The 26,831-nt window shown below is 37.5% G+C and overlaps 1 protein-coding gene across 1 annotated transcript in view; it reads right to left on the bottom strand.

The window, feature by feature from the left end:
- Positions 1-2,254: 2,254 nt before the first annotated feature.
- Positions 2,255-26,831, bottom strand: part of AP5M1 (adaptor related protein complex 5 mu 1 subunit) — a 47,333-nt gene continuing 22,756 nt past the window's right edge. The window contains exons 9-11 of the mRNA XM_021716490.1: positions 9,256-9,494; positions 4,634-4,669; positions 2,255-2,607 (exon numbers count right to left, since the gene is read on the bottom strand). Coding sequence (XP_021572165.1) covers positions 9,491-9,494 — 4 coding nt within the window. The 3' untranslated portion in view covers positions 2,255-2,607; positions 4,634-4,669; positions 9,256-9,490. The remainder of the gene's footprint in view (positions 2,608-4,633; positions 4,670-9,255; positions 9,495-26,831) is intronic.

Below are 26,831 nucleotides of genomic sequence, written 5' to 3'. Positions count from 1 at the left end.
CTCGGTAGCTACTCCTGACCCAACTGCTTCCTCCAACTACTATGCTGTTTCTACTTAACTACCTGTGATTGTAGAAACTTTTGATCTTACTTCTTTGAGGAATGCATGATGTGCTTCTAGCCTCAGGAAATAAACACTCCCGCTTGCAGACAACTTTCAGTAGACGGTTAACCTTTTCCAGAAATGATTCCTAAGAAGGAAGGAGGGCTAAACAGAGTGCCCTTCAGTGTGGCTGTCCCTGGCCTCCTTCGTGCACTTCACAAATTCCGAGGAAGGAGAAGAAAGTCAGCTTCTCATCTTGCTTGACTGGGAGAGAGCGAACATGGCCTTTGAGACAGGGTTGCCTTGGTTGAGTAATGCACATCTTTGGTGGGTTTTTATGAAACTCATTCACATGTAAGTCATGAAACAACAGCATTTGATGCTGGAGCTGGTAGGGTGGGTGCTCATAAAGTACCTGCAAAGAGCTGTTCTTATCTCTTCTTTTCATGGTAATATGGACACCTTTTCAAGCCCAACTTGGTTTTTGTTTTGTTTTGGAGTCAGGGTCTCACTCTGTTGTCCAGGCTGGAAGGCAGGGGCATGATCATGGCTCACCACAGCCTCAGTCTCAATCTCCTGGGCTCAAGTGATCCTTCTGCCTCAGCCTACCGAGTAGCTGGGACTAAAGGCATGCACCACATCACACCTGGCTAATTTTTACATTTTTTCTGTAGAGATTGGTCTCCCTATGTTGCCCAGGTCTCTAACACCTGGGTTCAAGCAATCCTCCTGCTTCAGCCTCCCAAAGTGATGGGATTACAGGTGTGAACTTCAACACCCAACCACCAACCTGGTTTTCATGCTCACTTCAATTTCCCTCTTTCTTCATTCTATGTATCTGTCCTCATCTGTTAAAATGATCCTGACTTTTTCTTCACTTTATTTTTCTGATCACTATACTTATTGCTTGTGGCGTTTATGCATGTTTAGCAAGTCAGTTTGGGTGAGATTTCTTTTAGTTATAAGACTGAACCCAGTTTATATATTTGATTTATTTGAATTACTGGATTCAAAATACTGTTGGGCATTTTCCATTAATTGTTTAAAAGGGGGTGTTTTTAGATGACTAGTCTATCAAATTATTGCCTTAAATCTCTCAGTTTTTATATTTCTTCTTATTAAATGATTGCCAAGGATGTTTACTCACCCAAAGAATAACAGGAAAGTCACAAACCTGAATGCAGGACAAACTGATGGTGAAGACTTTTCATATTACTGAGACTTCTAGGCAACTGAGTTCCACTTTGAACCACAGATTGCACACTCTGTGTATATTTGGTGTGTGTATATAAGTGTATGTGGGTGCATGCTCATACATTTGTAGACACATGTATAGGTACAGCCACCATGCATGCTTGTTAGGGTAGCAGATCAAACCACACTCAGAAATATATTTTCTACTAAAGAACAGAAACAATTTTGAGCACTACGGAGAAATTCCAAGGAAGTCTAATCAAGATCACTGCATGACTAGATATCTCTTTTTTTAATCATTTACTTATCACTAAATTTCAGCTTTCTTAAATAAAAATACTAAATATTTACTAATAAAACCTTCTGAATCAATTTCTTGTTTGCTTGAAGTTGAGGAATAATAAAAATTCGAGGTAATGAACCTGAAGCTTGTATTTGTTTACACAACAGAAACGATTCTGGGAATGATGATGTACTTGAATTGTGGCTCCAACTACCAGGTGAAGGTGTGAGCTTTCTCACCGATTCCCTCCTCTTGCCCATCGGTACTGCATTCCCTACTTCCAGTAGGGGGTGCTGTTGTTTAATACAAGGCTCATTGTTCTCAGAATTTGGTTATTGATTCAGATCATTTCTAACCTTTGTCCTTTCCCAAGATTTAATCTGTTTAAATTGATATTGGTTATTTGCTCTTAAGTTTACTGTGAATTTAATCTTATGTTACTGTTTAATACATTAGAGTACCATTTTGTTTGCTGCCACTACACTAATCAGCATTAATTTTCCCCAGAATGCATTCTGAATATCAGTGAGCTTGTTCTAGAAAATGAATACTTTTATTGTTTTTAAGACAATGAAATATTTGATTACTTTGTGAAAATGCATGAAATGAATTTTAATGAGATAGGTTTGGGAATCAAATTAAGACTTTTGGAGAAGTGGAATATACAAGTTTTGCCTTTAAATTTTTATTTTTCTGCTGGTAGAGATGTGTTATATTTGCATTTTTGAGCCTGAATAATTTTAATTCCATTTTTATTGTACAAACCCAAGAGGAACATTTGCTTTGTTTTCACTGATTAGTTATACAATTATTCTTTTTCATATACTACATGAACCATGAACCATAATATTATATTGCTTGTTAATACATTTTGGCAAAAGTATTTACATGACAACACAATACATAAATGTAATGACTTTCTCAAATGAGTACATTGTGCCATGAAGCAAACACCTTTATTTTAATACAAGTAAAATTCATTAAATTTTTTCTCAATTAGCAAAGCGACTTTTCCAAATGAACTAGTGAAGGAAAAACATTGCCTGTTTTATCCCAGCCCAGCTGATTTGCTTCTTATTACCAGATGCCTATTTGGGAAAGAGACAAAAAAAAAAAAAGGGGGAATTGTTTAATTTTAATAAACTTGATGCAATGCTGACTCCTAGGGGATTAGGTATAGCTCTGATACACTTAGTTTCCTTTCAGTTAGTTTCAAAGTAAAAGTTAAATCTGAAAGCAAAGGGCTTTGAAGCAAAAATAACACCATCAAGACTCTCTCATGTTGAAAGGTAGAACTTGGAGACTCAGATGAACAAATCCTTTGAATTGCAAACTTAATTTAAACAATAGAATATTTTATTTCCCCCCCTCACTAAAATGTTTAAATCCCATCATAAGTCTAATAACCAGATTATGTCATTTGACACAGACAGTTGAGTTGAGCCCTGTATCTATAAGTACAAATGTAGTTTTTTGGAAAAAAATACAATTGACTTTGAATTCACATTTATATAGTATAGATTTCAGATTAATTTAACTGCTCCTTTATGAAGCAGTTTTTTTAGTTCTTGTATTATTCATTTTATGTGTAGTGTGAAGACATCTTTTTTCCTTAAGAGACTCTTTTTTGAAAAATGACACTATGCACATTGAATGAAAAAATGAAAAATGCACATTGAATGACAGAGTATGGGATTTTGTCAAATCTGTTAGATATTCCTAATAAAAATGTAAAGACTAAGAATATTAATTATTCTATATGTGTATGGAGTTCCTCTTAATTTACTTAGTATCACTTAATCTAATTCTTAGAATACCAGCTTAGCCTTCTTCAGATGAATTGTAAAATGCTAGTTAAATAATATTTCTAATGGTATAAGGTTAAAGACTGAGAATTCCAACTTCTGGTAATGTTTTCTAGAATAACATGCAACTAATATATAGTCCCTGTCTTGCAGGGAGCCAGATTAAAGTGTTAAAATAAATTAGATATTAATCGTGAGAAAAGTTGTCAATATTTCTCTGTCCTTGATACTTCAAATTGCTCTTAAGTTGATGGATGGGTGCAGGGCTGGTAGAGGCTTTTAATAAATAAATAAATAACCACAGCAGTAAAGAAGTACATGATAATTCTCTAATAAGAGAAAAAGAGGAATTGGACTCCTTAGAACAACAGTTGATTATAGGGCTGATGCAGGGAACATGCAAGATGAAGTGAGAGCATCTTATATGAGTAAGGAAGTGCTCAAACTTAAAAACAAGCAAGAAATGAAGCTTGTCAAAGGAGCATAGGAGCCAAACCAAAAGCTGCTAGTGGACAAGCCTGGAACAAAGTAAATAAGGGAGTATTAAATTATAATATAAAATATAAATATTCACAAGTCTATAACTTAGTGAACAAACAAAAACAAATAAACACCAACGGGTAAAGAAATAGTCTTCCATATGGAAGAATTCCAAATAGTTTATGTAGATACTAGCCACCACCATCTTTTAAGGAGGTAGAGCTGAACTCCCTGCCCCTTGTGTGTGAGCTGAGCTTAGTAACTTGCTGCTAAGAAGTAGAATGTAGGAGGAAGAAAGACAGTAAAGAAACGTGGCCAATGGTATCTGGGCCAGGTGATCAGGGCTGTCATCACCAGCAAAAAACCATGCTGAGAACATGTACTTTTTTTTTAGTTGGAGTCTCACTCTGTTGCCTAGGCTGGAGTGCAGTGGCACGCTCACGGCCACCACAACCTCGACCTAATGGGCTCAGGTGATCCTTCTGCCTCACCTTCCAAGTAGCTGGAACTACAGTTGCACGCCACCACACCCGGCTAATTTTTGTGATTTATTGTAGAGATGAGGTCTCACCAAGTTGCCCAGGCTGGTCTTGAACACCTGGGCTCAGGCAATCCTCTCTCCTTGGCCTCCCAAAGTGCTGGGATTACAGGCTGAGCCACCACGCCCAACCAATATGTACTCTTGATCTGATGTGACGAGAATGACACAATGACACTTTACCTTCCTTGTCTTCCTCCCAAATACTGATAGCCCTAGTCTAACCATGATAAAAAGAAAATTCAGACAAGCCCAATTTGAGGAACATTCTACAAAATACCCCCAACATACCTCAAAATGCCCAAAGTCATTAAAAGCAAGAATAATCTGAAAAAAAATTGACATAGGAGAGATTAAGGAGACATGGTGGCTAAATGTAATAAGATCTTGAAATAGAAAAGAATTAATGAAACCAAATAAACTGTGAAGCTTAGTTAATAGTAATATACTGATGTTTGTTCCCTAGTGTGACAAATGAACCAGAAGGAACTGGGTGAGGGGTATAAGGGAACGCTGCACTATTATTACAACTTTTCTGTAAGTGTAAAGTGATTTTAAAATAAAACAGTTTGTAAAAAACAAGGCCAAGTGCAGTGGCTCATGCCTGTAATCCCAGCACTTTGGGAGGTAGAGGCGGGAGGGTTGCTTGAGCCCAGGAGTTTGAGACCAACCTAGGTAATATAGCAAGACCTCATACTTACAAAAAATTAAAAACAAACAAACAAAAAAGAATAAACATTAGCCGGGCAGGGTGGTATGTTCCTGTAGTCCCAGCTATTTGCGAGGCTGAGGCAGAAGGAATTGCCTGAGTCCAGGGGGTTGAGGCTGCAGTTACTCCACTCTGAGAACAGAGTGAGATTCCAACTTAAAAAAAAAAAAAAAAATTAAGAACAGTCTACTGAGTAAGAATGGGACAATCTGAGGAGGAGGCCTTCACAATATACCTTTTTCTTGAGTTATGATATCGCTTTTTTGAAAAAATAAATTTCAAAATTACTCTATTTTAATCACAAGTCCATATCAAACTAACCTAAGTTGGAAAAGGATGTTGGATTGGCTTATGTACCTGAAGAGTTCAGGGGCAGAATGAGCTGCATGAGACATGGCTGGATAAATGAGGACTTCTTTGCTTTTGTTCTTTGTTCTTGGTTCCTCTCTAACTCTTAACTCTCAGCTCTACTACAGCAGATGGCTGCCCCCAAGGCTCTAGAAAAACGGCCGCAAGATGCATGAGTCACAGGAATCTATTATTTTTACAGATTGCCAAAGAAGAGGAGAAAACATCTTTTCTTCTCTGACAGTGAGGTGCCCAAAAGAACTCTGGATCATCCTGAGTCACATATCCTTGATCCCTGATCCAGTCATTATAGTCAGAAGGTAGAGTACTCTGATTGGCTAGGCTTAGGTCACATGGGGAAATTGAGGTTGTCTCACTTGCATCCTATAGAAAGGGGAGAGATATTCCCTCCAGCAATGAACACATATCTATTACAGAGTCAAACGGGCTTGAAACTAGAACAAACCTAAATCCCTGAGGCTCAGACTTGTATACATAGACCTAATACAGAACTCAGTGAACTGCAAGATGCTAGGGGCATGGAAAATGACCATTAACTGTCCCAAAGCATGCTCTCCATTTATGTAGGTTGTGAAGCTGAAACTAGAATATGACATCCTTTTCTAAGACCCTACCTGATTAAAGCTGCTATTTTGCAAACCAGGGAACACATTAAGCTCCTTCCCCTCACAGACTGTATTCTGTCCAGGTGTAAGTGGTTTTAGAGCCTAAACTAAAATGATGAGATAAAAGAAAATGTTTGCCAAAATAAGGAGCAATACAGGAGACTCTGATTTCAGAAATGCTGAATTAATCTTCACCAACTTCACACATTTTTGGAAAATAAAAAACTCAGCTAAGGTCACAAAAAAGTCCTTTCCTCTGGTGACTGAACATACAGCTTTTTCAGGACCTAGGGAGAACTCCTTTGCTTCAAGAAAGAATACAGTTACACTGCAAAAGTAGTCATAGCTTTTGCATTGTGAGAGGAAGCAGGGTGAATCAAGCCACTTGAATCTCTTGAAATATGTTTCCCCACTGTAAAATTGAGATGATAGTTCTGTTTTGCCAAATTGTTGGGAGTTGTATTCATGTCTGCTATACAATGAACGCTTACATCCACCTGCATCAAATTCATATATTAAATCCTAACGCCCAATGTGATGGTGTTGGGAGCTGGGACCTTTGCATGAATGGGACTAGTACCCTTATAAAAGGGTATCTGTTTATGCAGGAACTAGTATCCTTATAAAAGGGTATCTGTTGGCACTTTGATCTTGAACTTTCCAGCATCCACAACTGTGAGAAATAAATTTGTGTTGTTTCTAAACCACCTAGTCTATGGTATTTTGTTATAGCAGCCCAACTGGACTAAGTATCCTGTTGCTGCTATAACAAATTACCACACACAGAATGACTTAAAACACAGATGTATTATCTACAGTCCTAGAGGTTTGGAATCCAAAATGGGTTGGCAGAGCTGCATTCTTTCTGAAGTCTCTAAGGGGAGAAGCTATTTCCTTTCCAGCTTTTAGAGGCTGCTTGGCTCTGACATCTGTTTCCATGGTCATGTCTTTTTCTTTTTCTTTCTCTCCTCTCCTCCCCTCTTCCCCTGCCCCTCCCTCTTTCCTTCTTTCTTTCTTTTTCTTTCTTTCTTTCTCTCTCTCTCTCTCTTTCTTTTCTTTTTTTTTTTTTTTTGAGTCAGGGTCTCACTCTGTTGCCCAGGCTGCTGGAGGGCAGCACCATGATCACAGCTCACCACAGCCTTGACTTGCCTCAGGCAATCCTCCTATCTCAGCCTCCTGATAGCTGGGATTACATGCATGCCACCACAGCCAGTTAATTTTTCTGTAGAGAAAAAAATTTGCTATATTGTCTAGGCTAGTATCAAACCCCTGGGCTCAAGCAATCTTTTTGCCTTGGCCTCCCAAAGTGCTCAGAATACAAGATCCACCTCAAGATCCACCACACCCAGTGGATCCCAAAGTGCTCAGAATACAAGATCCACCACACCCAGCCATATCTTCTTTTCTGACTCTGACCCTACTTCCTGGCTCTTATAATGATCTATGACCCCCGTGATTACATTGTCCTACTCAGACAATCCAGTATAAGCTTTCCATATCAAGATCCTTTACTTAATAACATCTGTAAGGTCCCTTTTGCCATGTAAGGTAACAGATTGACAGATTTTAGCAATTAGCATGGTCATCTTTGGGAGACCATTATTTTGCCGACCACAGGAGTATAAAACAAAATAATATCCCTGAAGGTTCTTAGCACTGTGCTTGCCACATAGTAAATACTTGGTCAATGCCAGTTTGAAGTTTGTTAATTTTAACAATTCGAATCTTTGACCATGTATCCCGTCTAGGATTACATTTTCAGATGTTCAATATATTGATACATATTACATATGCAGAATACATAAATACATTCTTGTGAATACCAACCTAACCTTTTCTTTTTTTTGAGTTGCGGTCTCAGTTTGCTGCCTAGTCTGGAGTACAGTGGCACAATCACAGCTCACTGCAGTCTTGACCTCCAGGGGTCAGGTAGTCCTTTCGCCTCAGCCTCCCAAGTACCTGGGACTACAGGTACATGCTACCACACGTGGCTAATTTTTTTATTTTTTGTAGAAATGAGGTCTTGCTATGCTGCCCAGGCTGGTCTCAAACTCCTGGGCTCAAGCTATCCTCCTATCTCAGCCTCCCAAAGTGCTGGAAACCACTGTGCCTGGCCCTAACCTAAATTTTCACATTTATGAGTTCTTTGTACTTACCTTAGAAGAGATTTTTCTATCCAAAAATCCAGGGCATGGATGGAACTATTTTAAGCAGTAAAATAGTCAACATGCACATAATTCTTTATTAAAGACCAAAGGCAATATATGGATTGTGGAGAATTTTTAGAAAACATTCACTGTCCTAAAGAATGCTACATCTTGTGATTGTAGTAAAAGGGATATTTCATCAAAGTATGTTGCAGGAGGTCCAGCTTTCGCAATTCAGGTGTTTGTACTGTAGCATATCTTTCCATTTGCACTGGAGTTAACAGGTTCCAAGGGCATCCCAGTGTCCCTCTTTTGGGGAGGGTCCTGCTGGCCCAAAACTGTACTCAGAGTGACCCCGTGGCTCTGAATCAGGGTGTATACTGAAGTTTATTTTTATCCTGGCCTATTACACTCTAGGGACTTTGATGACCAGACAGAACACTCATCATCCTGAAGGTATGCAGTGGCCTTCGAGAGCCTCCCAAAATGATTTATGAACCCTAGTTCATACATCTAAATAAAGGTAAAGATTAAGGCTTTATAAATTCTAGTCAAAAGAACAAACACCCATGATTCCCAGAGAGGTCAATCTTTGCAGGAATGAAGTTTATATTAGGTACGATGGGCCATCTCTAGTATGTGTTCTTCTGGTTAATAATAGTCTTTGTTGAGTAGTTGCTCTCCTAGGAGGGAACGCTAATGTAATACTCACTGAGTTTTCTGCTGCTGGCTGGGAATTATCAATAGGTCATAAATAAACTACCACAACATAGAAAAGACAATAAGATTATATATACTCCTACTACCTCCAATTACAGTGAGAGCAACAATTATAAGACTGTACTCCCACAGCCACCCTAGGGAGAAAATGAGAGGAAAATGTTCCATTAGCTTAATGAAGAGAGCACGGCAGAGCCACAGTCAAATTTCCTCACTATTAGCACCTAAGGTGTTGCCCTAGCACATGAGGGAAACTCGAGTTACAGGGTAACAATTAAACTTTCTGACAATTAGCCCCTACAAGGTACAGGTCCCTGAACCTGAAGGAGACATTTCAAAGAATTCCATTTACATTTTTCTCACCTCTTGCCTATGAAATTTAAGTAGTCACTTGCTTGAAGAAATGGAGTCAGGGTGAAGAGTTTCTTTCACAGATGAGTACAAAGCATTGTTGGCAGCCTTGCCCGAGAGAGAGACCATGTCAACCAGATGCCACCATGAGTAAAAGGGAGGGCTGAGAAAGATGAAAGATCTGCAGAGATATGTTCACACCAACGTAATTAGGGGAGAGATGAACTGGATCAACGAGGCTTTAGTGTTATCTGTGTTAGGGAGATGACCACGGAGGAATAAAAATAGATGTGAGGCCTCACACTGCAACTGCCAAAGAATCAGATTGTCCCCCCCTTGCAGGCACTGTGGTACAGGCTGTCCTGGGCTCAGATTCCTGCCCCCCTCACCAAGCCCCAATTTTTCTCCTATACAAAATGGAGGCCCCAATAAAACACACTTCCATGGGTCATTGGGAGGATTGAAAGGGAAAATGCGTAAGGATGAATCAATAGTAAGTGCTTAACAAGTATTAGGTATTATTATATATGTTCAGAATTAGTCTAGAACACTATGCATTTGTATGGCACAAATAAATATTTGTGTGATAACAAATACTCTTAGAATAATGAATACTCTCATAATTGTTCTCTGGGCACCATGATTCAAACTTTACTTAGGTGGTAGGGAGTAAACAGTCTACTTGGGTTCCTCTTAATTTAAGGAGAAGTAAAGGATATTTATGTAATTTGGAGGTGTGATGTGTCTGAACTGTTCTACAAATTGTCCATAAATATATGAATAAATATGGGCAAATAATGGACCCCTCCTCCCATTATCCAAACTATAAGGAGCTTTTTTTTGGTCCAACACCTCTACCTATCAAGTAGAATACTGATGCCAATCACACCAGTACACTCCTGCTGTTGTTTCTTATCACCACATGGAGTTGCTGTTGAAGGGTGGGTGCTCTATTGCCTATCTCTCTGGGCAGAGCAAAGCAACTCTTATTTGGCGGAGTTGGGGGGCATCTCGCTTTGTCTGGAGTGTAGTGGTATGATCACAGCTCATTGCAGCTTGGAACTCAAGCTATCCTTCCACCTCAGCCTCCTGAGTAGCTAGGACTATAGGTATGAACCACGCCTGGCTAATTTATTTTTATTTTTGTAGAGATGAGATTTGCTATGCGTCCCAGGCTGATCTTGAACTACTGGCTTCAAGTGGTCCTCCTGCCTTGACCTCCCAAAATGCTGGGATTACAGGCGTTAGCCACCGAGATCAGCCCAAAGCAGTTCTTAAACAAAGCCCAACTCTCTTCCTTAGAGCTGGCTTTGACTGAAGGTGCAGCACTAATGTATGCCTCTTTCTCTTGTATAGCCCACACCCTTCAGGGTGCCAGTTGGCCACAGTGACTCTGGATCAGGACTGACTCAAATGTCAGCCACCTCATGAACCTAGAATTCTTTCTCCCCATAATTTCCCTCAAAAAGTACTTAAAGGATTTCCTGGATTGAAATTTCCAACTTCTGACTTCCAATTATAACTACTGATAGAAAGCTTAAAAGAATGACAAGTCAAGCGGCAGACTTTCACTGAGAAGTCGTATTGTCTAGGACACAATATTTCAAACATCATTATTCTTCCTGTCTATAGATTTTACAGTTAGTTTGCATTTACAATTAGGCTTTAGGTGTTTTTGTGAAATCACAGGGTTGTTTTTAAAAATCTTTTAGTTGGGCGTAGTGGCTCATGCCTGTAATCCCAGTCTTTGGGAAGTGGAGGCAAGAGGACTGTCTGAGCCCAGGCAGTGTGGGTAACTTGGTGAGGTCTCATCTCTACAATAAGATAAAAAATAAGCTAGGTGTGGTGGTGTGCGCCTGTAGTTCCAGGTACTTGGAAGGCTGAGGTGGAAGAATCACCTGAGCCCAGCAGGGTGAGGCTGCGGTAGCTGTGAGCATGCCACTGCACTCCAGTCTGGGCAACAGAGTGAGACTCTGATTCAAAAACAAACAAAAAATCCTTTTAGTTTGTATCAAGATACTGAAATTAAGAAGTGCAAGTACTTCCCAATGACACCTTCCTGTGACATCTGCTGTCCTAGTGATGGGTTACTTCTTTTTCCTGAATGGTGTGTGGATGTTACCTTTCCCAGCACATGCTGCTCTTTTCCCAATCACCAAAGGGTTTATTTCTGCTCCCTGCCACCCTCCATGTTTTGCGACCATTGTACAGATGTTGTAAAAATTGTGCCCCATTTCTACTCCCAGAACTCTTTATCCCTCTTCCTTTCTTTTTTTTAATTCCTAAGAATTTATCACCACTTGACATACTATATATTTTACTCACTTATGTTATTTTCTGTCTCCTCTTATTTATAGTTAAGCTCCATGAAAACGGGACATTTTGTTTTATTTATTGGTGAATTCCCAGTGCCTAGAATAATGCCTGGCACATAGTAGATACATAACAAATAGCTGGGCATTGTGACTCACGCCTGTAATCCCAGTACTTTGGGAGGCAGAGGTGAGAGGATTGCCTGAGTCCATCCTGGGCAACTTGATGAGACCTATCTTTACAATTAAAAAAAAAAAAAAAAAAGGAAAATAGCTGGGAGCAGTAGCACGTGCCCATGGTTCCAGCTGTTTGGAAGGCTGAGGCAGAAGCATTGCTTGAGCCCAGCAGGTTACAGCTGCTGTGGCCATGAACATGCCACTGCACTTCAAGCTGGGTGACAAAGTGAGTCTCTGACTCAAAAAACAAAACAACTCCACAAATAGTTGTTATCTGTAGGTGAAATTTATCAATTTTAAAAATTGTGATCTAACTCGGAAAATTATAGAAGACAAAGACTTTTATAACTTTACAATTTCCTTTCCTAAACATGAAGTCCATCAATCATCGACACCAGCATCACTTTTTTCCTATTATTAATCATTTGTGGTCAGGTGTGGTGGCTCATGCCCAGCACTTTGGGAGGCGCCAAGGTGCAAGGATTGCTTGAGGCCAGGAATTCAAGACCAGCCTGGGCAACATGGTGCGACCCCATCGCTACAAAAAGTAAAAAATTAGCCTGGTGTGGGTGGTCGCCTGTAGTCCTAGCTACTTGGAAGGCTGCGGCAGGAGGATTGCTTGAGCCTAGGAAATGGAGGCTACAGTGAGCTGAGATTGTGCCACTGCACTCCAGCCTGGATGACAGAGACACTGTTTTAAGATAATAATAATGATAATCTGTTTTTTGTCCCCAAGTTGCATGGCAACAATGATAAAATTTGACATCTACACTGATAAAAATAAGACAATTAAAAAAGAGATAGTGATTTTTAAAAAAAGATTAAAAAGAGAGATCTATTCATCTTGTCTTGCTCCCATATTTTTCAGATTTGTAAATTGACAACAGAGGATGTCATTGTGATTGTACAGCTGTCTGCACTGTTTGAATCTTGGGGAGTTTTGTTCTAATTTTAAGTTACAAAAGCCCTGTGACTTTATAAAAAGATTTGATAACCTGTTCTCATCAGGGTAGAAATTCCCATAAGAGTTAAAAAGATTTGATAACCTGTTCGCATCAGGATAGAAACTCACGAGCTCTAATTCCCTATTCCCCATTTACAATCATGAGTAATGATTTTAGCTAAATCACTTTATCAAGATGGACCTGAGTGGGATGATTCGATGACTAGGAAGTTGTTGATGTAGTGTAACTTGAGGTAGTATGGAGGCCCTATAACTCAAGCTATAGACAGTCCGGTGTCACAAATTGCATGACTGTCTTTATGCTAAGCTTTATTCACTCCGCAATTTTTTTTTTTGAATTGGGGTCTTACTCTGTCACCCAGGCTGTAGTGCAGTGGCAAGATCAAGGCTCATTGCAGCCTTGACCTCCTGGGTACAAGTGATCCTTCCTTCTGCTCAGCCTCCCAAGTAGCTGGGGCTACAGGTGCGTGCCACCATGCCTGGCTAATTTTTTTATTTTTGTAGAAACAAGGCTTCACTATGTTGCCCAGGCTGGTCTCGAACTCCTGGGTTCAAGCAATCCTCTCACCTCAGCCTCCAAAAGTGTGGGGATGACAGGCATAAGCTACCAACCTCTGGTTCACTCTGCAATTCTACTTAAAGAGCAAATTCTCTATTAGAGTACACATACAAAGTCCCTAATACTTTAGTTGGGACACAGATACTTGGAAGATATCCCAAAAAACTAGATGTACAAGGCTGGGCTTGGTGGCTCAGCCTGTAATCCCAGCACTTTGGGAGGCAGAAGCAAGTGGAATGCCTGAGCTGCCGATTCGAGGCCAACCCCGGTGACTTGGCAAGACCTCATATCTACAATAAAAAAATTAACCGGGCGTTGTAGCGCGCGCCTGTAGTTCCCACTACTTGGAAGGCTGAGGCGGAAGGATCGCTGGAGCCAGGTCGACACTGGGGTGGCTGGCCACTGCACTCCGGCCTGGGCGACGGAGTGAGACTCCAACTCAAAAAAAAAAAAAAAAAAAGCTAGATGTACTGAATCACTGAGGTTTTAGGATTGGAGACTGAGCAGAGTAGATACTGGGAAAGTACTCAAAGTAAGCAAAAATGCTCTGGGTGGAATATCCACTTAAGGCCTCATCAGTGTTAATGGAGGCATATGATGAAGAACCACCATGTCATATAAAGGCATCGGGAAGCCCATGGTTGACACTCAATTATTTGACAATTGTTACCTTTCCTGATAGATAGCACCTTTGGGTCTACTTCTCATTTGGTGAATATAGTATTGATAAATATATAAAGTTCAAGATTGGTGTGGCACGTCTTTGCATGTAACTGGCACAAAACTACACAAAATAAAAGACATGTTGTGGACAGAGATGAAATGAAAGTATGCAGTAATGTCTCGAACGCAGGGTGGTCTTCTCTGATGAAGGCAATAAGGGGATGCATTGTCCCTTGCTAAACTAAACAAAATAATATAACTAAAGAAAGTTTATCTGTTTTTTATGATCACCATGTGCCAAGTTTTAAATAATGCAAATTAGAAAATAATCCTCTCCCAAACCATCTCTTATTGTTCTAAATTCTAAACAATGTCTCTGGTTATTAAGTTGAAATGAAACATACATTGGTTTAAAATTAGTATTTTGATAATTTTCCCTTAATAAACATTCTATCCTACTATACATTAATTTGAAGAATTTCCAATTAAATAGTTAATCGCCCACAAAAGACCTTGCCACATCCATTCCTTTTGTAAGTAAAATTTGAGAAGGGGTGAAGTTTGCTTTGAAGGCAACTTCTATCTCCAAACTTTGTGGTATTATATAATTCTGTGTGTAAGCAGTATATTTGAAATTAACAAGTTAGCACAGTGATTTTTTTTTTTTTTTGAGTTGGAGTCTCACTCTGTCGCCCAGACTGGAGTGCAGTGGCTGCTCCCAGCCACCGCAGCCTCGACCTGCTGGGCCCTGGCGATCCTTCCGCCTCAGCCTTCCAAGTAGCGAAATTACAGGCATGCGCTACCACGCCCGGCCGATTTTTTTGATTTATTGTAGACATGAGGTCTCGCTGCCCAGGCGGGACTCGAACCCGGGGCTCACGCAATCCACTCACCTCAGCCTCCCAAAGGCGCGGAATTACAGGCTGAGCCATCGACCCCGGCTAGCACAGTGATTTTTAAAGATGAAGAAACAGAACTTGAATTACTTTGATTAGGTCATTCTGTGCAGTTTTTAATTACAATAGTGAAATAGTGTGCCAACTCTCAGATGCAATGTTTTTGTTTGAGAAGTGCAAATTTTATTTCGAACGTCAAATATTTTTACCCAATTTGAATGATCCTTCTTTTTAACTGTTGACTATTTGTTTTAAACTAAAGAATAACTCAAGAAAATAGAATGTTGCATCGATGGTATGATTTAATTGTCTAAGTTGTACCCTTTGTAGATGTTTTGGCTTTATTAAAATTCACTTATCAGTAACTTTAATGTTATTACGCATTATGGAGACAGAACAATATGTAGATATAAATTCCTCTCCCCCTTTCAAGATACATTAATGTAATTTACAGTAGTGGTATTTTAAAAATTCTGTAATATTTTCTTTATATTTTTATACTAGCATGATTATTAGAAATACACAAACATACACACAGAGGGTGCCAAAAAATGCATACATATTTTAAGAAATGAAAAAACTGCATTAAAATTGTAATGCTCAATATATACTGATAACAGAAGATGAATACAAATCACATTTGACTTCTGCAATTACACATTGCAACCATAATTCAATTCAACTTCAAAAAGTAACACATAGATAACATCTCTTAAAATGTGTATACATTTTTTTTGGTATTGTCAGTATATATATTCAGTAAAAGACAATTTTCACTATCTGCTCTCCTGTTTTGGCCATCACACTTGTTTCTTTCATAATTTTTACTGAAAATAATTTTGCCCTGTGGAAGTGATTAGTTTTAAAAAAAATCCACTCTAGGTGTCACATACTCTGGGTATGCCACGACACCTACAACAATGGTACTACAATAAGATCTAGCAGGATCTCTATTCTTCGCAAATAAGCTTTGCGCTTTGACTGGTTGACTTTTCTAGTGATTACTAAACTAATGAGCTATATGAGACCAACGTGATTTCCATTTTTAACTCTGTTGAAAGGCAAGAATCCTTATTATTGTAATGACTTTGTCTTTACTGGTTAAATTAACATTCAGTTATTGGGGTTGCTATACAATATATGATATTATTTTACCTACTGTGTATTCAAAGTAGTCTTGTCAGGGTAACAGTATGCTAGCATAAAAAGTCTCACAAAAAATAGGTAAATACATGTCTTTTGTGAATTAAAAGGGGGTAATTATGTCAGCCTTACAGCATTTGTGGGTGAATAGCTAAACATAATTGAAGTTAAGAAGCCTGGAAATATTTAACATTAAATACAAATAATCACAAGATTGTATTAAGAATGAGAATGACCTATAAAATGGAATTTTTAGTTTCTCCTGATAGGGAATTTCAAATCAGAATATGAAAACACATATACAAATACTCTTTTATTTTTCCTTTATCCTAGACAGTCCCAGGCCTACTATATCAGAACAGGTACAACTGTTGTAATTTTCCTGTCAAAATAGATATTTGCTATAAAAGACCTTCAAAATATTATTTTTATTCTTACAATTTATCTTTATGCTTTGTGCAAACAGAACTCAAATAAGTCCTAATATTGAAAGTATTTTTGGCTTTCTAAAATCATGTAGAATTATGCTGTCTGGGGTGTGCTTATTATTGAGATTCATTTAAAAACAAACACACCAGAACTTGCAACCGAGCTTCAAGTAGTCTCTTTGGTTAACTTAACATTTATTTCAATGATTCTGCCATCATGCCAAATATTTCTGGGAATTCCTTTTTCTTTGTGACTGGCTTTCAAACCATGTGACATATTCTTCCAAATATTTGATTTCTTTAGCTTGAATATATATGAATATATATAAATATAAGAGGTTCAGTTATGTTAGGTAAAATAGTTTTTATTCAAAAAGAAAGGATATTTTAAGGTTCATTTTTTTTCTGTAGCTTCTCAATTAGCTCTGAAGGCTTTTGCAAAGAGAAGTCCCCTAAATATTTTTCTAGCTATGATAGCTTCATTGGAATCATTTCTAGAGGAGAATAATTTGAGAGACAACATGTATTTGAATACATGAACTGGTAGAATTGTTAATGATATGAGTCCTTTTTTAAAAAATAGTCAAATAGCCGGGCTTGGTGGCTCAGCCTGTAATCCCACGCCTTGGGAGGCAGAGGGGAGGTGAGTGGATTGCCTGAGCCCGCGGGTTCAAAACCCGCCTGGGCAACTTGGTGAGACCTCATCTCTACAATAAATCAAAAAATTAGCCAGGCGTGGTAACACGCACCTGTAGTTCTGGCTACTTGGAAGGCTGAGGTGGAAGGATCGCCGGAGTCCAGCAGGTCGAGGCTGTGGTGGCCGGGAGCGGCCACTGCACTCTAGTCTGGGCGACAGAGTGAGACTCCAACTCAAAAAATAAAAATAGTCAAATGGGTTTTAATGGCTTTTGATGTAAAGAAATGATTGGCAGCACAGTAAACTGTGCTTGGCAAGAATGAAATGCTTAAAGTTAGAAGTCACCACGGAACCATCTGACATAATCAGTTTCAGGATGATATTACATTTCCTCCAAACTTTTCTTGGTTAAATTTGGCCTAGAACATGACTCAGCAGTGGATTAATGACATTATTTTGCATATATAATTGTTCTGAGCCTATTCCAAAAATTATCTGAGAAAACTAACAAAAAGAATACAGTAGTATAACATTAATAAACATCAGTACAATAGGATAGTACAATAGGATGCAATAGGATGAAAAATAGATTAAGGTAAAAATAAGAATAATGAAATGAAGATGATACAAAGCTATTAACCAAACACGTACATTATGAAAAGGTCTACATACCTTTAAGAAAGTCAGAATTTCAGTTCTCAGCTTTCTAGTTACCACAGCAGAGAAAAATAATCTGTTACAAGGATATGTGTGTGTGTGTGCACATATGTGAAAAGAGTAGTAGTGGCACTGGTTAGCCTAACTAGGTGAAAATCTAAGTCTGCCTTTGCCACTGACACAGACTTTTAATTTCTATGTTGCAGTAAATATAGGAATTTAATACTTGGTTTTTCCCTATTTTACGAGAACATTACAAAAAAGTTATTGGACTGCAAATAATTGTGATGTGTTTTCAGTTAATAAGTCATTAAGAAAGCAGAAACAAGACCAGGCACTGTGGCTAACGCCTGTTATCCCAGCATTTTGGGAGGCTGAGGTGAGAGTTTTGCTTGACCCCAGGAGTTCAAAACCAGCTTGGGCAACATAGCAAGACCTTGTCTCTACAAAAATAAAAAATATTAGCCAGCCATAGTGGCATGTTCGTGTAATCCCAGCTACTCAGGAGGCTGAGGCAGAAGGATCGCCTGAGCCCCAGGAGATTGAGGCTATGGTGAGCCGTGATTGCCACTGCACTCCAGCCTGGGTAACAGAGAGAGAGCCCCAACTCAAAAAAAAAAAGAGGGAGAGAAGAAACAGCTGACAGTAACATTCTAGGGGAGTCAAAGGGAATGAATGAGCATGGCCTATGTACCATTTATTTAACACATGCCATGTCACTTAATTCATACACCAATCTGAAGGGGTAAGATTCCTATTTGACAAATGAGGACCCTGGGCCCAAGGTCTCCTTCAACAGAGATGACATTTGAACTATGGTCTGCCTTAAACCTAGAGCCAGAGTATAATTTCCACCAGCTACAGTGCTTAAGCCCTCCATGGGCTTTTCTGAAAAACTATCTTAGGTAGCATACTGAAGTTATCTTCATTTAGATTCCTTAAGCATCAATCTTTGGTTTTCATAAAGACCTGAGAATACTCTGTGCACTAATTTGAAATTTAACCTTTGCGGTAGCCACATTCTATCTGAATGATTACTTACTCAATAATTTTTCCAATATGGATTCATTTACAACTTATTTAAAGAGAAAACTTCATGTCACAATTAAAAATGTAAAACCAATGTGTTTGCCAGAAATAGAAGACACAAAAAGAAATAACTATTAAAAGATGTGAGAACATGCAGCTCTACCACTGTGCCTCCAGGGGCGGTGGTGGTGGTGGGGGCCCTTGTATGCAGAACTGGGGGAGACAGGAAGTCCATTGGATGTAGGGGAGTGGTCTTCAGGAGTTCCTGAGGATCACATCTAGGCCCCAATATTGTCATCTACTTTTCTACTTTTAGACATCAGAGAAGCTTGGCACTGTGGTAGAGATGCAACCCTAGGGAAGATAAACGGATTTGCCCATGGCAACCAGATATCTGTAACTGCAGCTTAGGATTCCTTATTCAATATAGCTAATGTAGGCAAAAGTGCTGGTAGAATAAGAGAAAACAAAATGTGCCTTTTCTGTGGGAAGAGAATAAATTATTTTCAACTCTTTTTAGCATTGCTAAGGTTTAAGTGCCCTTGTTCTGAATCTTCAGATTTTTAGGAAGCTAAATTTGCCATCTCAAATGTTTTATTAAGTCAATAAGTCAAGCAATCTACAATCAAAACATTTATGTTGCCAATAACTATCAGTATTTTTCTATTATGTTTTTATGAAAAACACATTTCAAGAAAATCTAAGAGAGAACAGCTGGTACTAAAAGCATTTCTCTATATTACAGACTGTAAATTCTGGGAAAGCAGGGAGTTAGTCTAATCTTTACGTTTTTTCCTAGGGCCTAGTATAGTGTATTACATACTAATGTGTGACAGAATATTCTAAAGTATTTATCTCTTTACCTGGCATCTAACTCAGGTTTAATTATGGTTCATCTTAAAAATAAATGACTTCCACACAGAGCAATTTGTAACGAATGGTACAGACCACATCCTGGACAATGTAAAAGACCTCCAGAGTTAATGGAGCTCTTATAGTATGTGGGTTATAACCCATCAACATTCCTGTGGATGAATTTTATTTTCACTCAATCCCAGTTTGGCAGAATATGACAGTTTTCTTTTAATATGTGAATTCTGAGTAAAAGTCTTTCCATGAATAGTGATGAATTGTTAAACTTTATAAAACACTTACACCCACTCAATTCTACAGCTATTTTATTAACTCCAATGACCCATTCAAGCAACTGAGTAGGCATCCCTGCAATACGTAAATTGAACATTCAAAACCACGGGCACATAGACAAGTCATATAATTTTGATAATCTGAAGGCACAGTCACATAATTATAGGCAGAGATAGTTCCATGAAAAGGCCACCATAAATCTTTGATAGAGAAGGGAACGAACATTGATTGAATACCTGTGCACTTAGAACTTGGTATTGTTAAATGCTCACAATAAGCCTATGAAGTTGGGAGGAAACTGAAGACCACAGAGGTTAAGCAATTTGTTCAGGACCACCCGGCTGCCAAATGGCAGAGCTGGGATTTGAAAACAGGCCAGTGTGACTTCAAAGACTGCTATTTTCTCTATACCATTCTGCCTTTATGGTGAGAGAAAATGTTCAAAATAACCACTTGGAATTCTTGGATACCGACAGCTCCATTTTATCAATATATGAGGATCACTGAAAGCTGTGGCTGTATAGAAAAGGGGAGCTATAGCACATCAGGTCATACCATATCAGACAAAATCCGGATTGACCCTGATAAATGGTGGGGAGCCCACAAAGCTGTTGTAGAGTGAGTTCCAGAAGGAAATGTCTAAGATGGGCGTGCCAAGTGCTATAAGGTTCACTGAAGCAGAACTGCAAGGAGTGTCCTAGGATGGGCAGCTGTTGCTGGTCGAGCAGTCTGAACCAAGGCTCTGCAATGTCTCAAGAGCAGGGTCACAAATGGCCACAAATCCCCTGAACAGTGCCAGAGCTGGTAATCACAGGGAAGACCTCACCTGTGTCGAATGTGCACTGAACCACTGTTTGCACAATGGCCTTTTATACACACATGCAAAACGATAATCGCTTAAACATTATTGATTTGTTTTAGGCGAAAGGACAATCTCCTTTATTATGTATTTAACATCTCGCTACTTCATTAAATCAACACTAAGCTTCTTTTGTTTGTGGTGGCACTAGGAATACAAAGATGTGAACATCATTGTCCACAAGAAGTTTGAAATATTGGGGTGGGAGGTGGGGGAAAGATTTGCGTACTAATATAAATAAATGTGTGGTCTGTGCCCTAGAGCTCACATTTTCCTCGTTTTCTCATACACACGCACACGTATATTTGTGTTATGTATATGGAAGGAAACAAGGCTAAGGATGTGTTCTAAGGTAGTTCTAATGGATGTGAACCATCCTAAAGAAAAGTTCAGCTTATTGACTGACCAAATATAACACATTAGCATATCAGTCGATATGTGACAGTCCTTCACTTATATATGTTCTTTATAATTCTATTTACACATCATATTTTCTTCACTGATGATACAGAGGTAAATCTCATGCTAGCAAATGTGAACACACGTTCAAAATTAGCAAGAGGCAGAGGGAGGAATCAGTGAGAGTAACATGTATTTAACATGCACGAGTGTTTTTGTATTTAAATGTTAAATTTAATGTTAAATACATTAAACATTAAATCAAATACAGTGATTGCTTTCCTTAGACATTTATATTTATCCTACATATCCAAACCCCAAACATTTGGATGCAAAAAATATTCTCTTGCATGAATATACTATAATCTCCTTTTTCTTCTCCTACAATACCAGATGTTCAAGTCTTTGGGACTGTTTGCTAGAGATAGACCTATGAAGATATGATGTTGCTACCTGTCATGTCCTTCCTTCCTTTGGTTGCCTGGTGAACTTCAGCTATCATCTTTTTAGATAGCCTTCGTACTAACGATGTATAGTAGTAGTCTTCTACCTTATAATGCGAATACACTGCAGGACTGGCAATGTATCACTCAAAATCTAGGACTATTTTTTTGTCTGCATCTAGTCCTGGCGTAGCATATAATAGGAGCACAATAAAAGTTGAACATTAATTATGAATTTTTATTGATCAAATTGACATTTCTATTTCAACTAGACTACTCAGCGTTTGAATTCCAAGTCATACCTTACATTCAATTGTGTTTAGGTCTTCGATATTAAATGGCAAGTGCTATTTTAATATGGGGGAAATATGTATTATGGGCATGAGGCCACTGATACATTAATTAAAAAGTCTTCTTGCTATTAGTTAACAAGCTGCAAATATTACTAAACACTTCTGGTTATGACCTAAACACAAGCAGAGTTAGAGGCATGGCATCTACTGTATTTTAGATTTAAAAAATTATGTACAAAGAAATAATTTTTATCAATTCTGAACTGTAAGATAATAAACATGTGATGTTCTGAAATAATATGTTACAGATATGGAAAATAATAAAGTAACTGTCTAAGAGGGTCTTAAGAGCTTGAGCTAATTTTTGATAACTGTGATAAGATTTTTAGGCTGAAACGTGGGGAAAGACTGATAACTTGTTTTGACAGTAAAATCTAAGAAAAATTATTAAAAAATTAGTCAATCCATAAGAGATTATAGAATACTAAACTTGTATTCAGCAACACTTGCTAAGAGGTCAAGTAAAATATAGTATTTTAATGTTAAATACTATACTTCCATGTCTAAAGTATAAAAGTGTTAACTTATTCATTTTAGAAAAGTAAAAGATAAAATTCTTACTGAAAGTATTAACTTTCTCATTTTATCAGCACATATAATACTTATTAAACTTCTAAATATCAGAATGGCATGTCTGTTGTTCAATAGCTCTTTTCTATTCTCAATTTAGTCTTTATAAGGTAGTTAAAAATAACTGTAGTTGTCAAGTTATCACAATAATCAACATACTTCTCCAATGCACATACTGCTTACTCAATTGTACACTCATTTTAATAATTTCACAGTTGTTTTCATTTTTGATTACTTTCAGCTTATTATTTCTTGTGCATTATAGTTTCAGGAAGGAAAGTCACATAAAAATCTGGAAGTAACTGGAAAGTGAATTCAAGTAAAGGAGGCTTTTTTTTAAAAATAGGATACATTCACAAAAAACTTCAAAAGAGCAAGTATTATCAAGTCTGATAAATATTTTGAAATAAGATGGTTGAGCAACACTATGTTAAAAGTCACTTATTTTTCTAAAATGCACAAGTGATTCATTTTTATTATCACTCACACAGTGTAATAGTCTGGAGAACAGCAGGTTGCTTGAAGATGCAACAAATATTCTTTGAACACTTCAATAAACACAATGTAAACATTCGCTTTAATAACGTTTCCTTTGTTAATGCAAAACTGAGTGCATTTTTTCCTTGCCTCTGGCTGAGCCATGACTAGCTGAGTAGCAACAGCAGAGTGCTGAAAGAATTCTTCAACAGCAATTTGCTTGTTCTAATTTACTTTTCAAGGTTGATGATCAGAATCATTATGCTGCTTGCAAAAAGATCTATTTCTATTAATTTGATCCAGTCACTCCTCTTGTTCTCATCATATTTAGTTTCCCTGGCAGCTTTACCAAGTAAGTTAATTGAAGTGCCACTAAGCACTCCAGTTCTAGTTTCATATACAAAATGCATTCCTATATCCTTTAGAAACAAATCTGCTATACCCATTGAGAAAGCATGGTACACTGAAATGAATGAGTCATATATATATTTCTACACTAAGGTGAGGAAACCTTTGCCTTTTGCTCTTCAAATACTCTTGTAAGTTAGCAGACCTATGTGTGCAACAGCAATACCAGAGAATTATCTGTTCAATACTTTCTTAAAAATAAACACATTCAAAGCAGCCTTGTTTTCTGAGCTAGAATACAATCATCACTCATCGACGATATCAAAAAATAGAAGTCTTGTGTAATTAAAAAATTGTTTTCTTTCATGTCATTTTACATGAAGCGTGTTGAAAAGCAAGGCTGATTTCAAGTGTATAATATTCTACAAATGTAATGGAAAATAATCAAGCTATTCTCTACATCTTCAATAAATTTAATCTTTCTTTGAGAGAATATGTGTTACTATAATTCCAACATTTAGAGAGGTCCAAGTAAGTGATTTGGGAAGTTCACTGGTATCACATTCTTCATACTAATACAGCCATAAGACCAGTAGAGAAAAGAAACTCCTACTTCAGTCACTGACAAATTAATAGAATTAACAATATAACAAATTGGATCACAATTTCTTTGAGATTGGGTGTCAGCAGGCTATGTTTTTAAAAGAAAAATCACAGGGTTTAAAGATAGATATAGTCATTAATTATCTCTTTATAACCTGCAGAGGGCACCCAAGTCCCTTGGAAAAAAAGTTTAAAAAATTTTTGTTTTAAAGATGTAGGGTACTATTCAGAGTTACGTATACAAATGGTCCTTGTACAGGTAAAGTTTGGGCCTCAAAAAAAGTAAAATTTTTAACGAGGATAACTATTTTTAAAATTTCCCATTATTGTCATTTTGTGTTTTATTAAACAATTTTGTTTTACAGAAACTATCATTTAAAAAAGAACACTTAAAGGAAACATGCAGCTTGACTTTAAATGGTTAACAAATTATGAGACATGCAAATTTTCCTGTCCTGCTGGAAAAACAATTCAGCAGGTAGTTTCTATTACAGGACATCCATCCTTTTGTAAATGCTTGTGCATCATACATTAATAACACACTGACAAGAGTTCCACAGCTTTGCCAGGGCCTTAGAAAAATCAACCAGACCGCAGAGTAGTCTGCTTATAACGCAGGGAACTAGTGATGCAGATACAACACTGTACTGTTCCAGGCTATACATGGACAATAATGTTATATCTATAAAACAGTCGATGAAGAAAATTAGAAGCTAGTTGAAAAGCTTTCAGCTCATAAGAATCTTAATCATTTTGTAAGAGTAACCTCATGAGTTCCTTTGCAATTTTCATTTTAATTAATTCCTTCATTTCTATTAACATTGTTTGGAGTCAGAATATTTGACTTTATTTAATTTTTGAGCCGGGGTCTCACTGTCACCCAGGTTGGAGTGCAGTAGCCATGATCACAGTTCACTGCAGCCTTGACCTCCTGGGCTTAAGCAATCTTTTTCGTGTCAGTCTCCTGAGTAGCTGGGACTACAGGTGTGTGCCAACACCTGACTAGTTTTTTTGAGTTTTTGTAGAGACGAGGTCTCACTATGTTGCCTATGCTAAAGAATATTTGACTTTAAAATATTTTCATCTGACATGGTGACATTTTCAAAAGAAAACCCACCAAGTCAGACACACTAGCATAGTATACATTACATAAATACATACACTTGTACACATATATTGCACATATATTCTATGATGGCATATTTCAAAATATACTCACCATTTTATTGAGTAAATATCTACTGCATGGAGTAATTATTAAAAACACTAGTTTCTTAGCAACATAGCCATGGAAAACTTATCTCTCTTATAGATCTTGCCATATCTTATATTTTTTCTGATCTTCAACTTTGTCATGGTTAAGAAACTTGCTATCAAAATATACTTAGAAACTAGTTATTAAGTTGAAATGAAAAGAGGTTGGTTTGGCAAAAAACATGTTAGATATGCACTTCTTGGAGTCATTGTTTCAATTTATAAGTCAGATCACAAAAGTATAAGCCAAAAAAGATGTAAGAAAATGAACTAAATATTGCAAAATGCTACTAAAAAAGCAAATACTAGGCACTTAAATGCTTTGTCTATAGTAAAATCAATCATTAATAAAAATTTAATCTTTAAAAACATATCTTGTTACAAATTATACTTTTCTTTCTTAAGGTCTTAATACATACTGGAGAAATAAATCATCTAGTTTCACATCTTGCAAGATAAATAGGAACATTACCATTGATGATAGCCTTATTTGTTTTTTTTTTTATTTTTTTTATTTTAGACACGTGGGGTACAATTCAGGGTTAAGTATACAAATGTTCATTATGCAGGTACCCTTGTTGATGAAGTGTGTCCCTCCCTCCCCTGGCAGTTGATAATACTTTTAAAATGCAAATTCTTTAAGAAACCTAGCATAAAAATTAAAGAAGCTCCTTTTCCTCAAGGAAAAAGTTAATTCAAAGCTTTGCAATTAGAAGTCTTAAGACGGATAACTGTGTACTGTAACATGCCTTCTCCAGCTGGATTTCTTTACCACATAACATTGACATTTTCTAATGCGGGAGGAGGGGAAGGTGAGAAGAAACTGTGCAATTTAATAAAACAGAAGCATTTTTTCAACCTAAGTTGTAGCCACTTCTTTGATATTTGGATTATCTCAGGGCCAGTAAGTATACACTCCAGTGCATGAAACAAAACTAGAAGCTATACTTAGAGTGCAATCTTTGTTTTTTCTTTCTTCAAAGCCTATGTTTCCTAATATCATTCATTGTTAGGCAAAACAAAAAGAAATGTTTGTTCTATTACGTAAGAAATAAACTTCATTTGCTATTCAATTGACTTTCTAACTTAGCAGACAAGACTTTGCATCTTCAAATACGGAAAATAAATTGCATTCTTGGCCCTTGCTTTAAAAGGTTATAGAGAATAAACGCACACCCTGGTAGCGTTCTAGTGATCTCCCTAATCTCAGTTGCACTTTGTCAGAACGAGGTAACTGGTAGTTAAGTGAAATACCCTAGATCAAAGGGGGATTAATCACCAACTGAATCCTTGCTGAATAAACCTGTCATTCAAGAAAATTATTTCCACTGAACTTAGCAAAGGATTGAAGGTATTTGCATAACAGGGACCAATGTACTTCAGCCAGGTTAAAAGGTTCAGAATTCATCCCATGTTTAGCTTTTTGCCTCCTTTTCCTTTCAGCAGCCGGGTACAATGGTTTCTAATCTGATAATACAGCTAACTATCTAAATGATGTCAGAACAGGAAAGTATTGCAAAGTTTGGATGAGGGATGGATCAATTTCACTTTCAGTAACTCCTAAATCTGATTTGTTGGAATTTAAGATGTAATCCTAAAAAAGTCCCTTAAACCTGAGGACTGTTTATTAACATCCTTTTTTTGACCTTTGTCTTAGGAACAGTCATTCTG

This window comes from Carlito syrichta, unplaced genomic scaffold (assembly GCF_000164805.1).
Source record: "Carlito syrichta isolate Samal-C Ts95f unplaced genomic scaffold, Tarsius_syrichta-2.0.1 Scaffold308823, whole genome shotgun sequence".
Lineage (NCBI taxonomy): Eukaryota > Metazoa > Chordata > Mammalia > Primates > Tarsiidae > Carlito > Carlito syrichta.
This window is presented reverse-complemented; position numbering and strand designations above follow the sequence as displayed.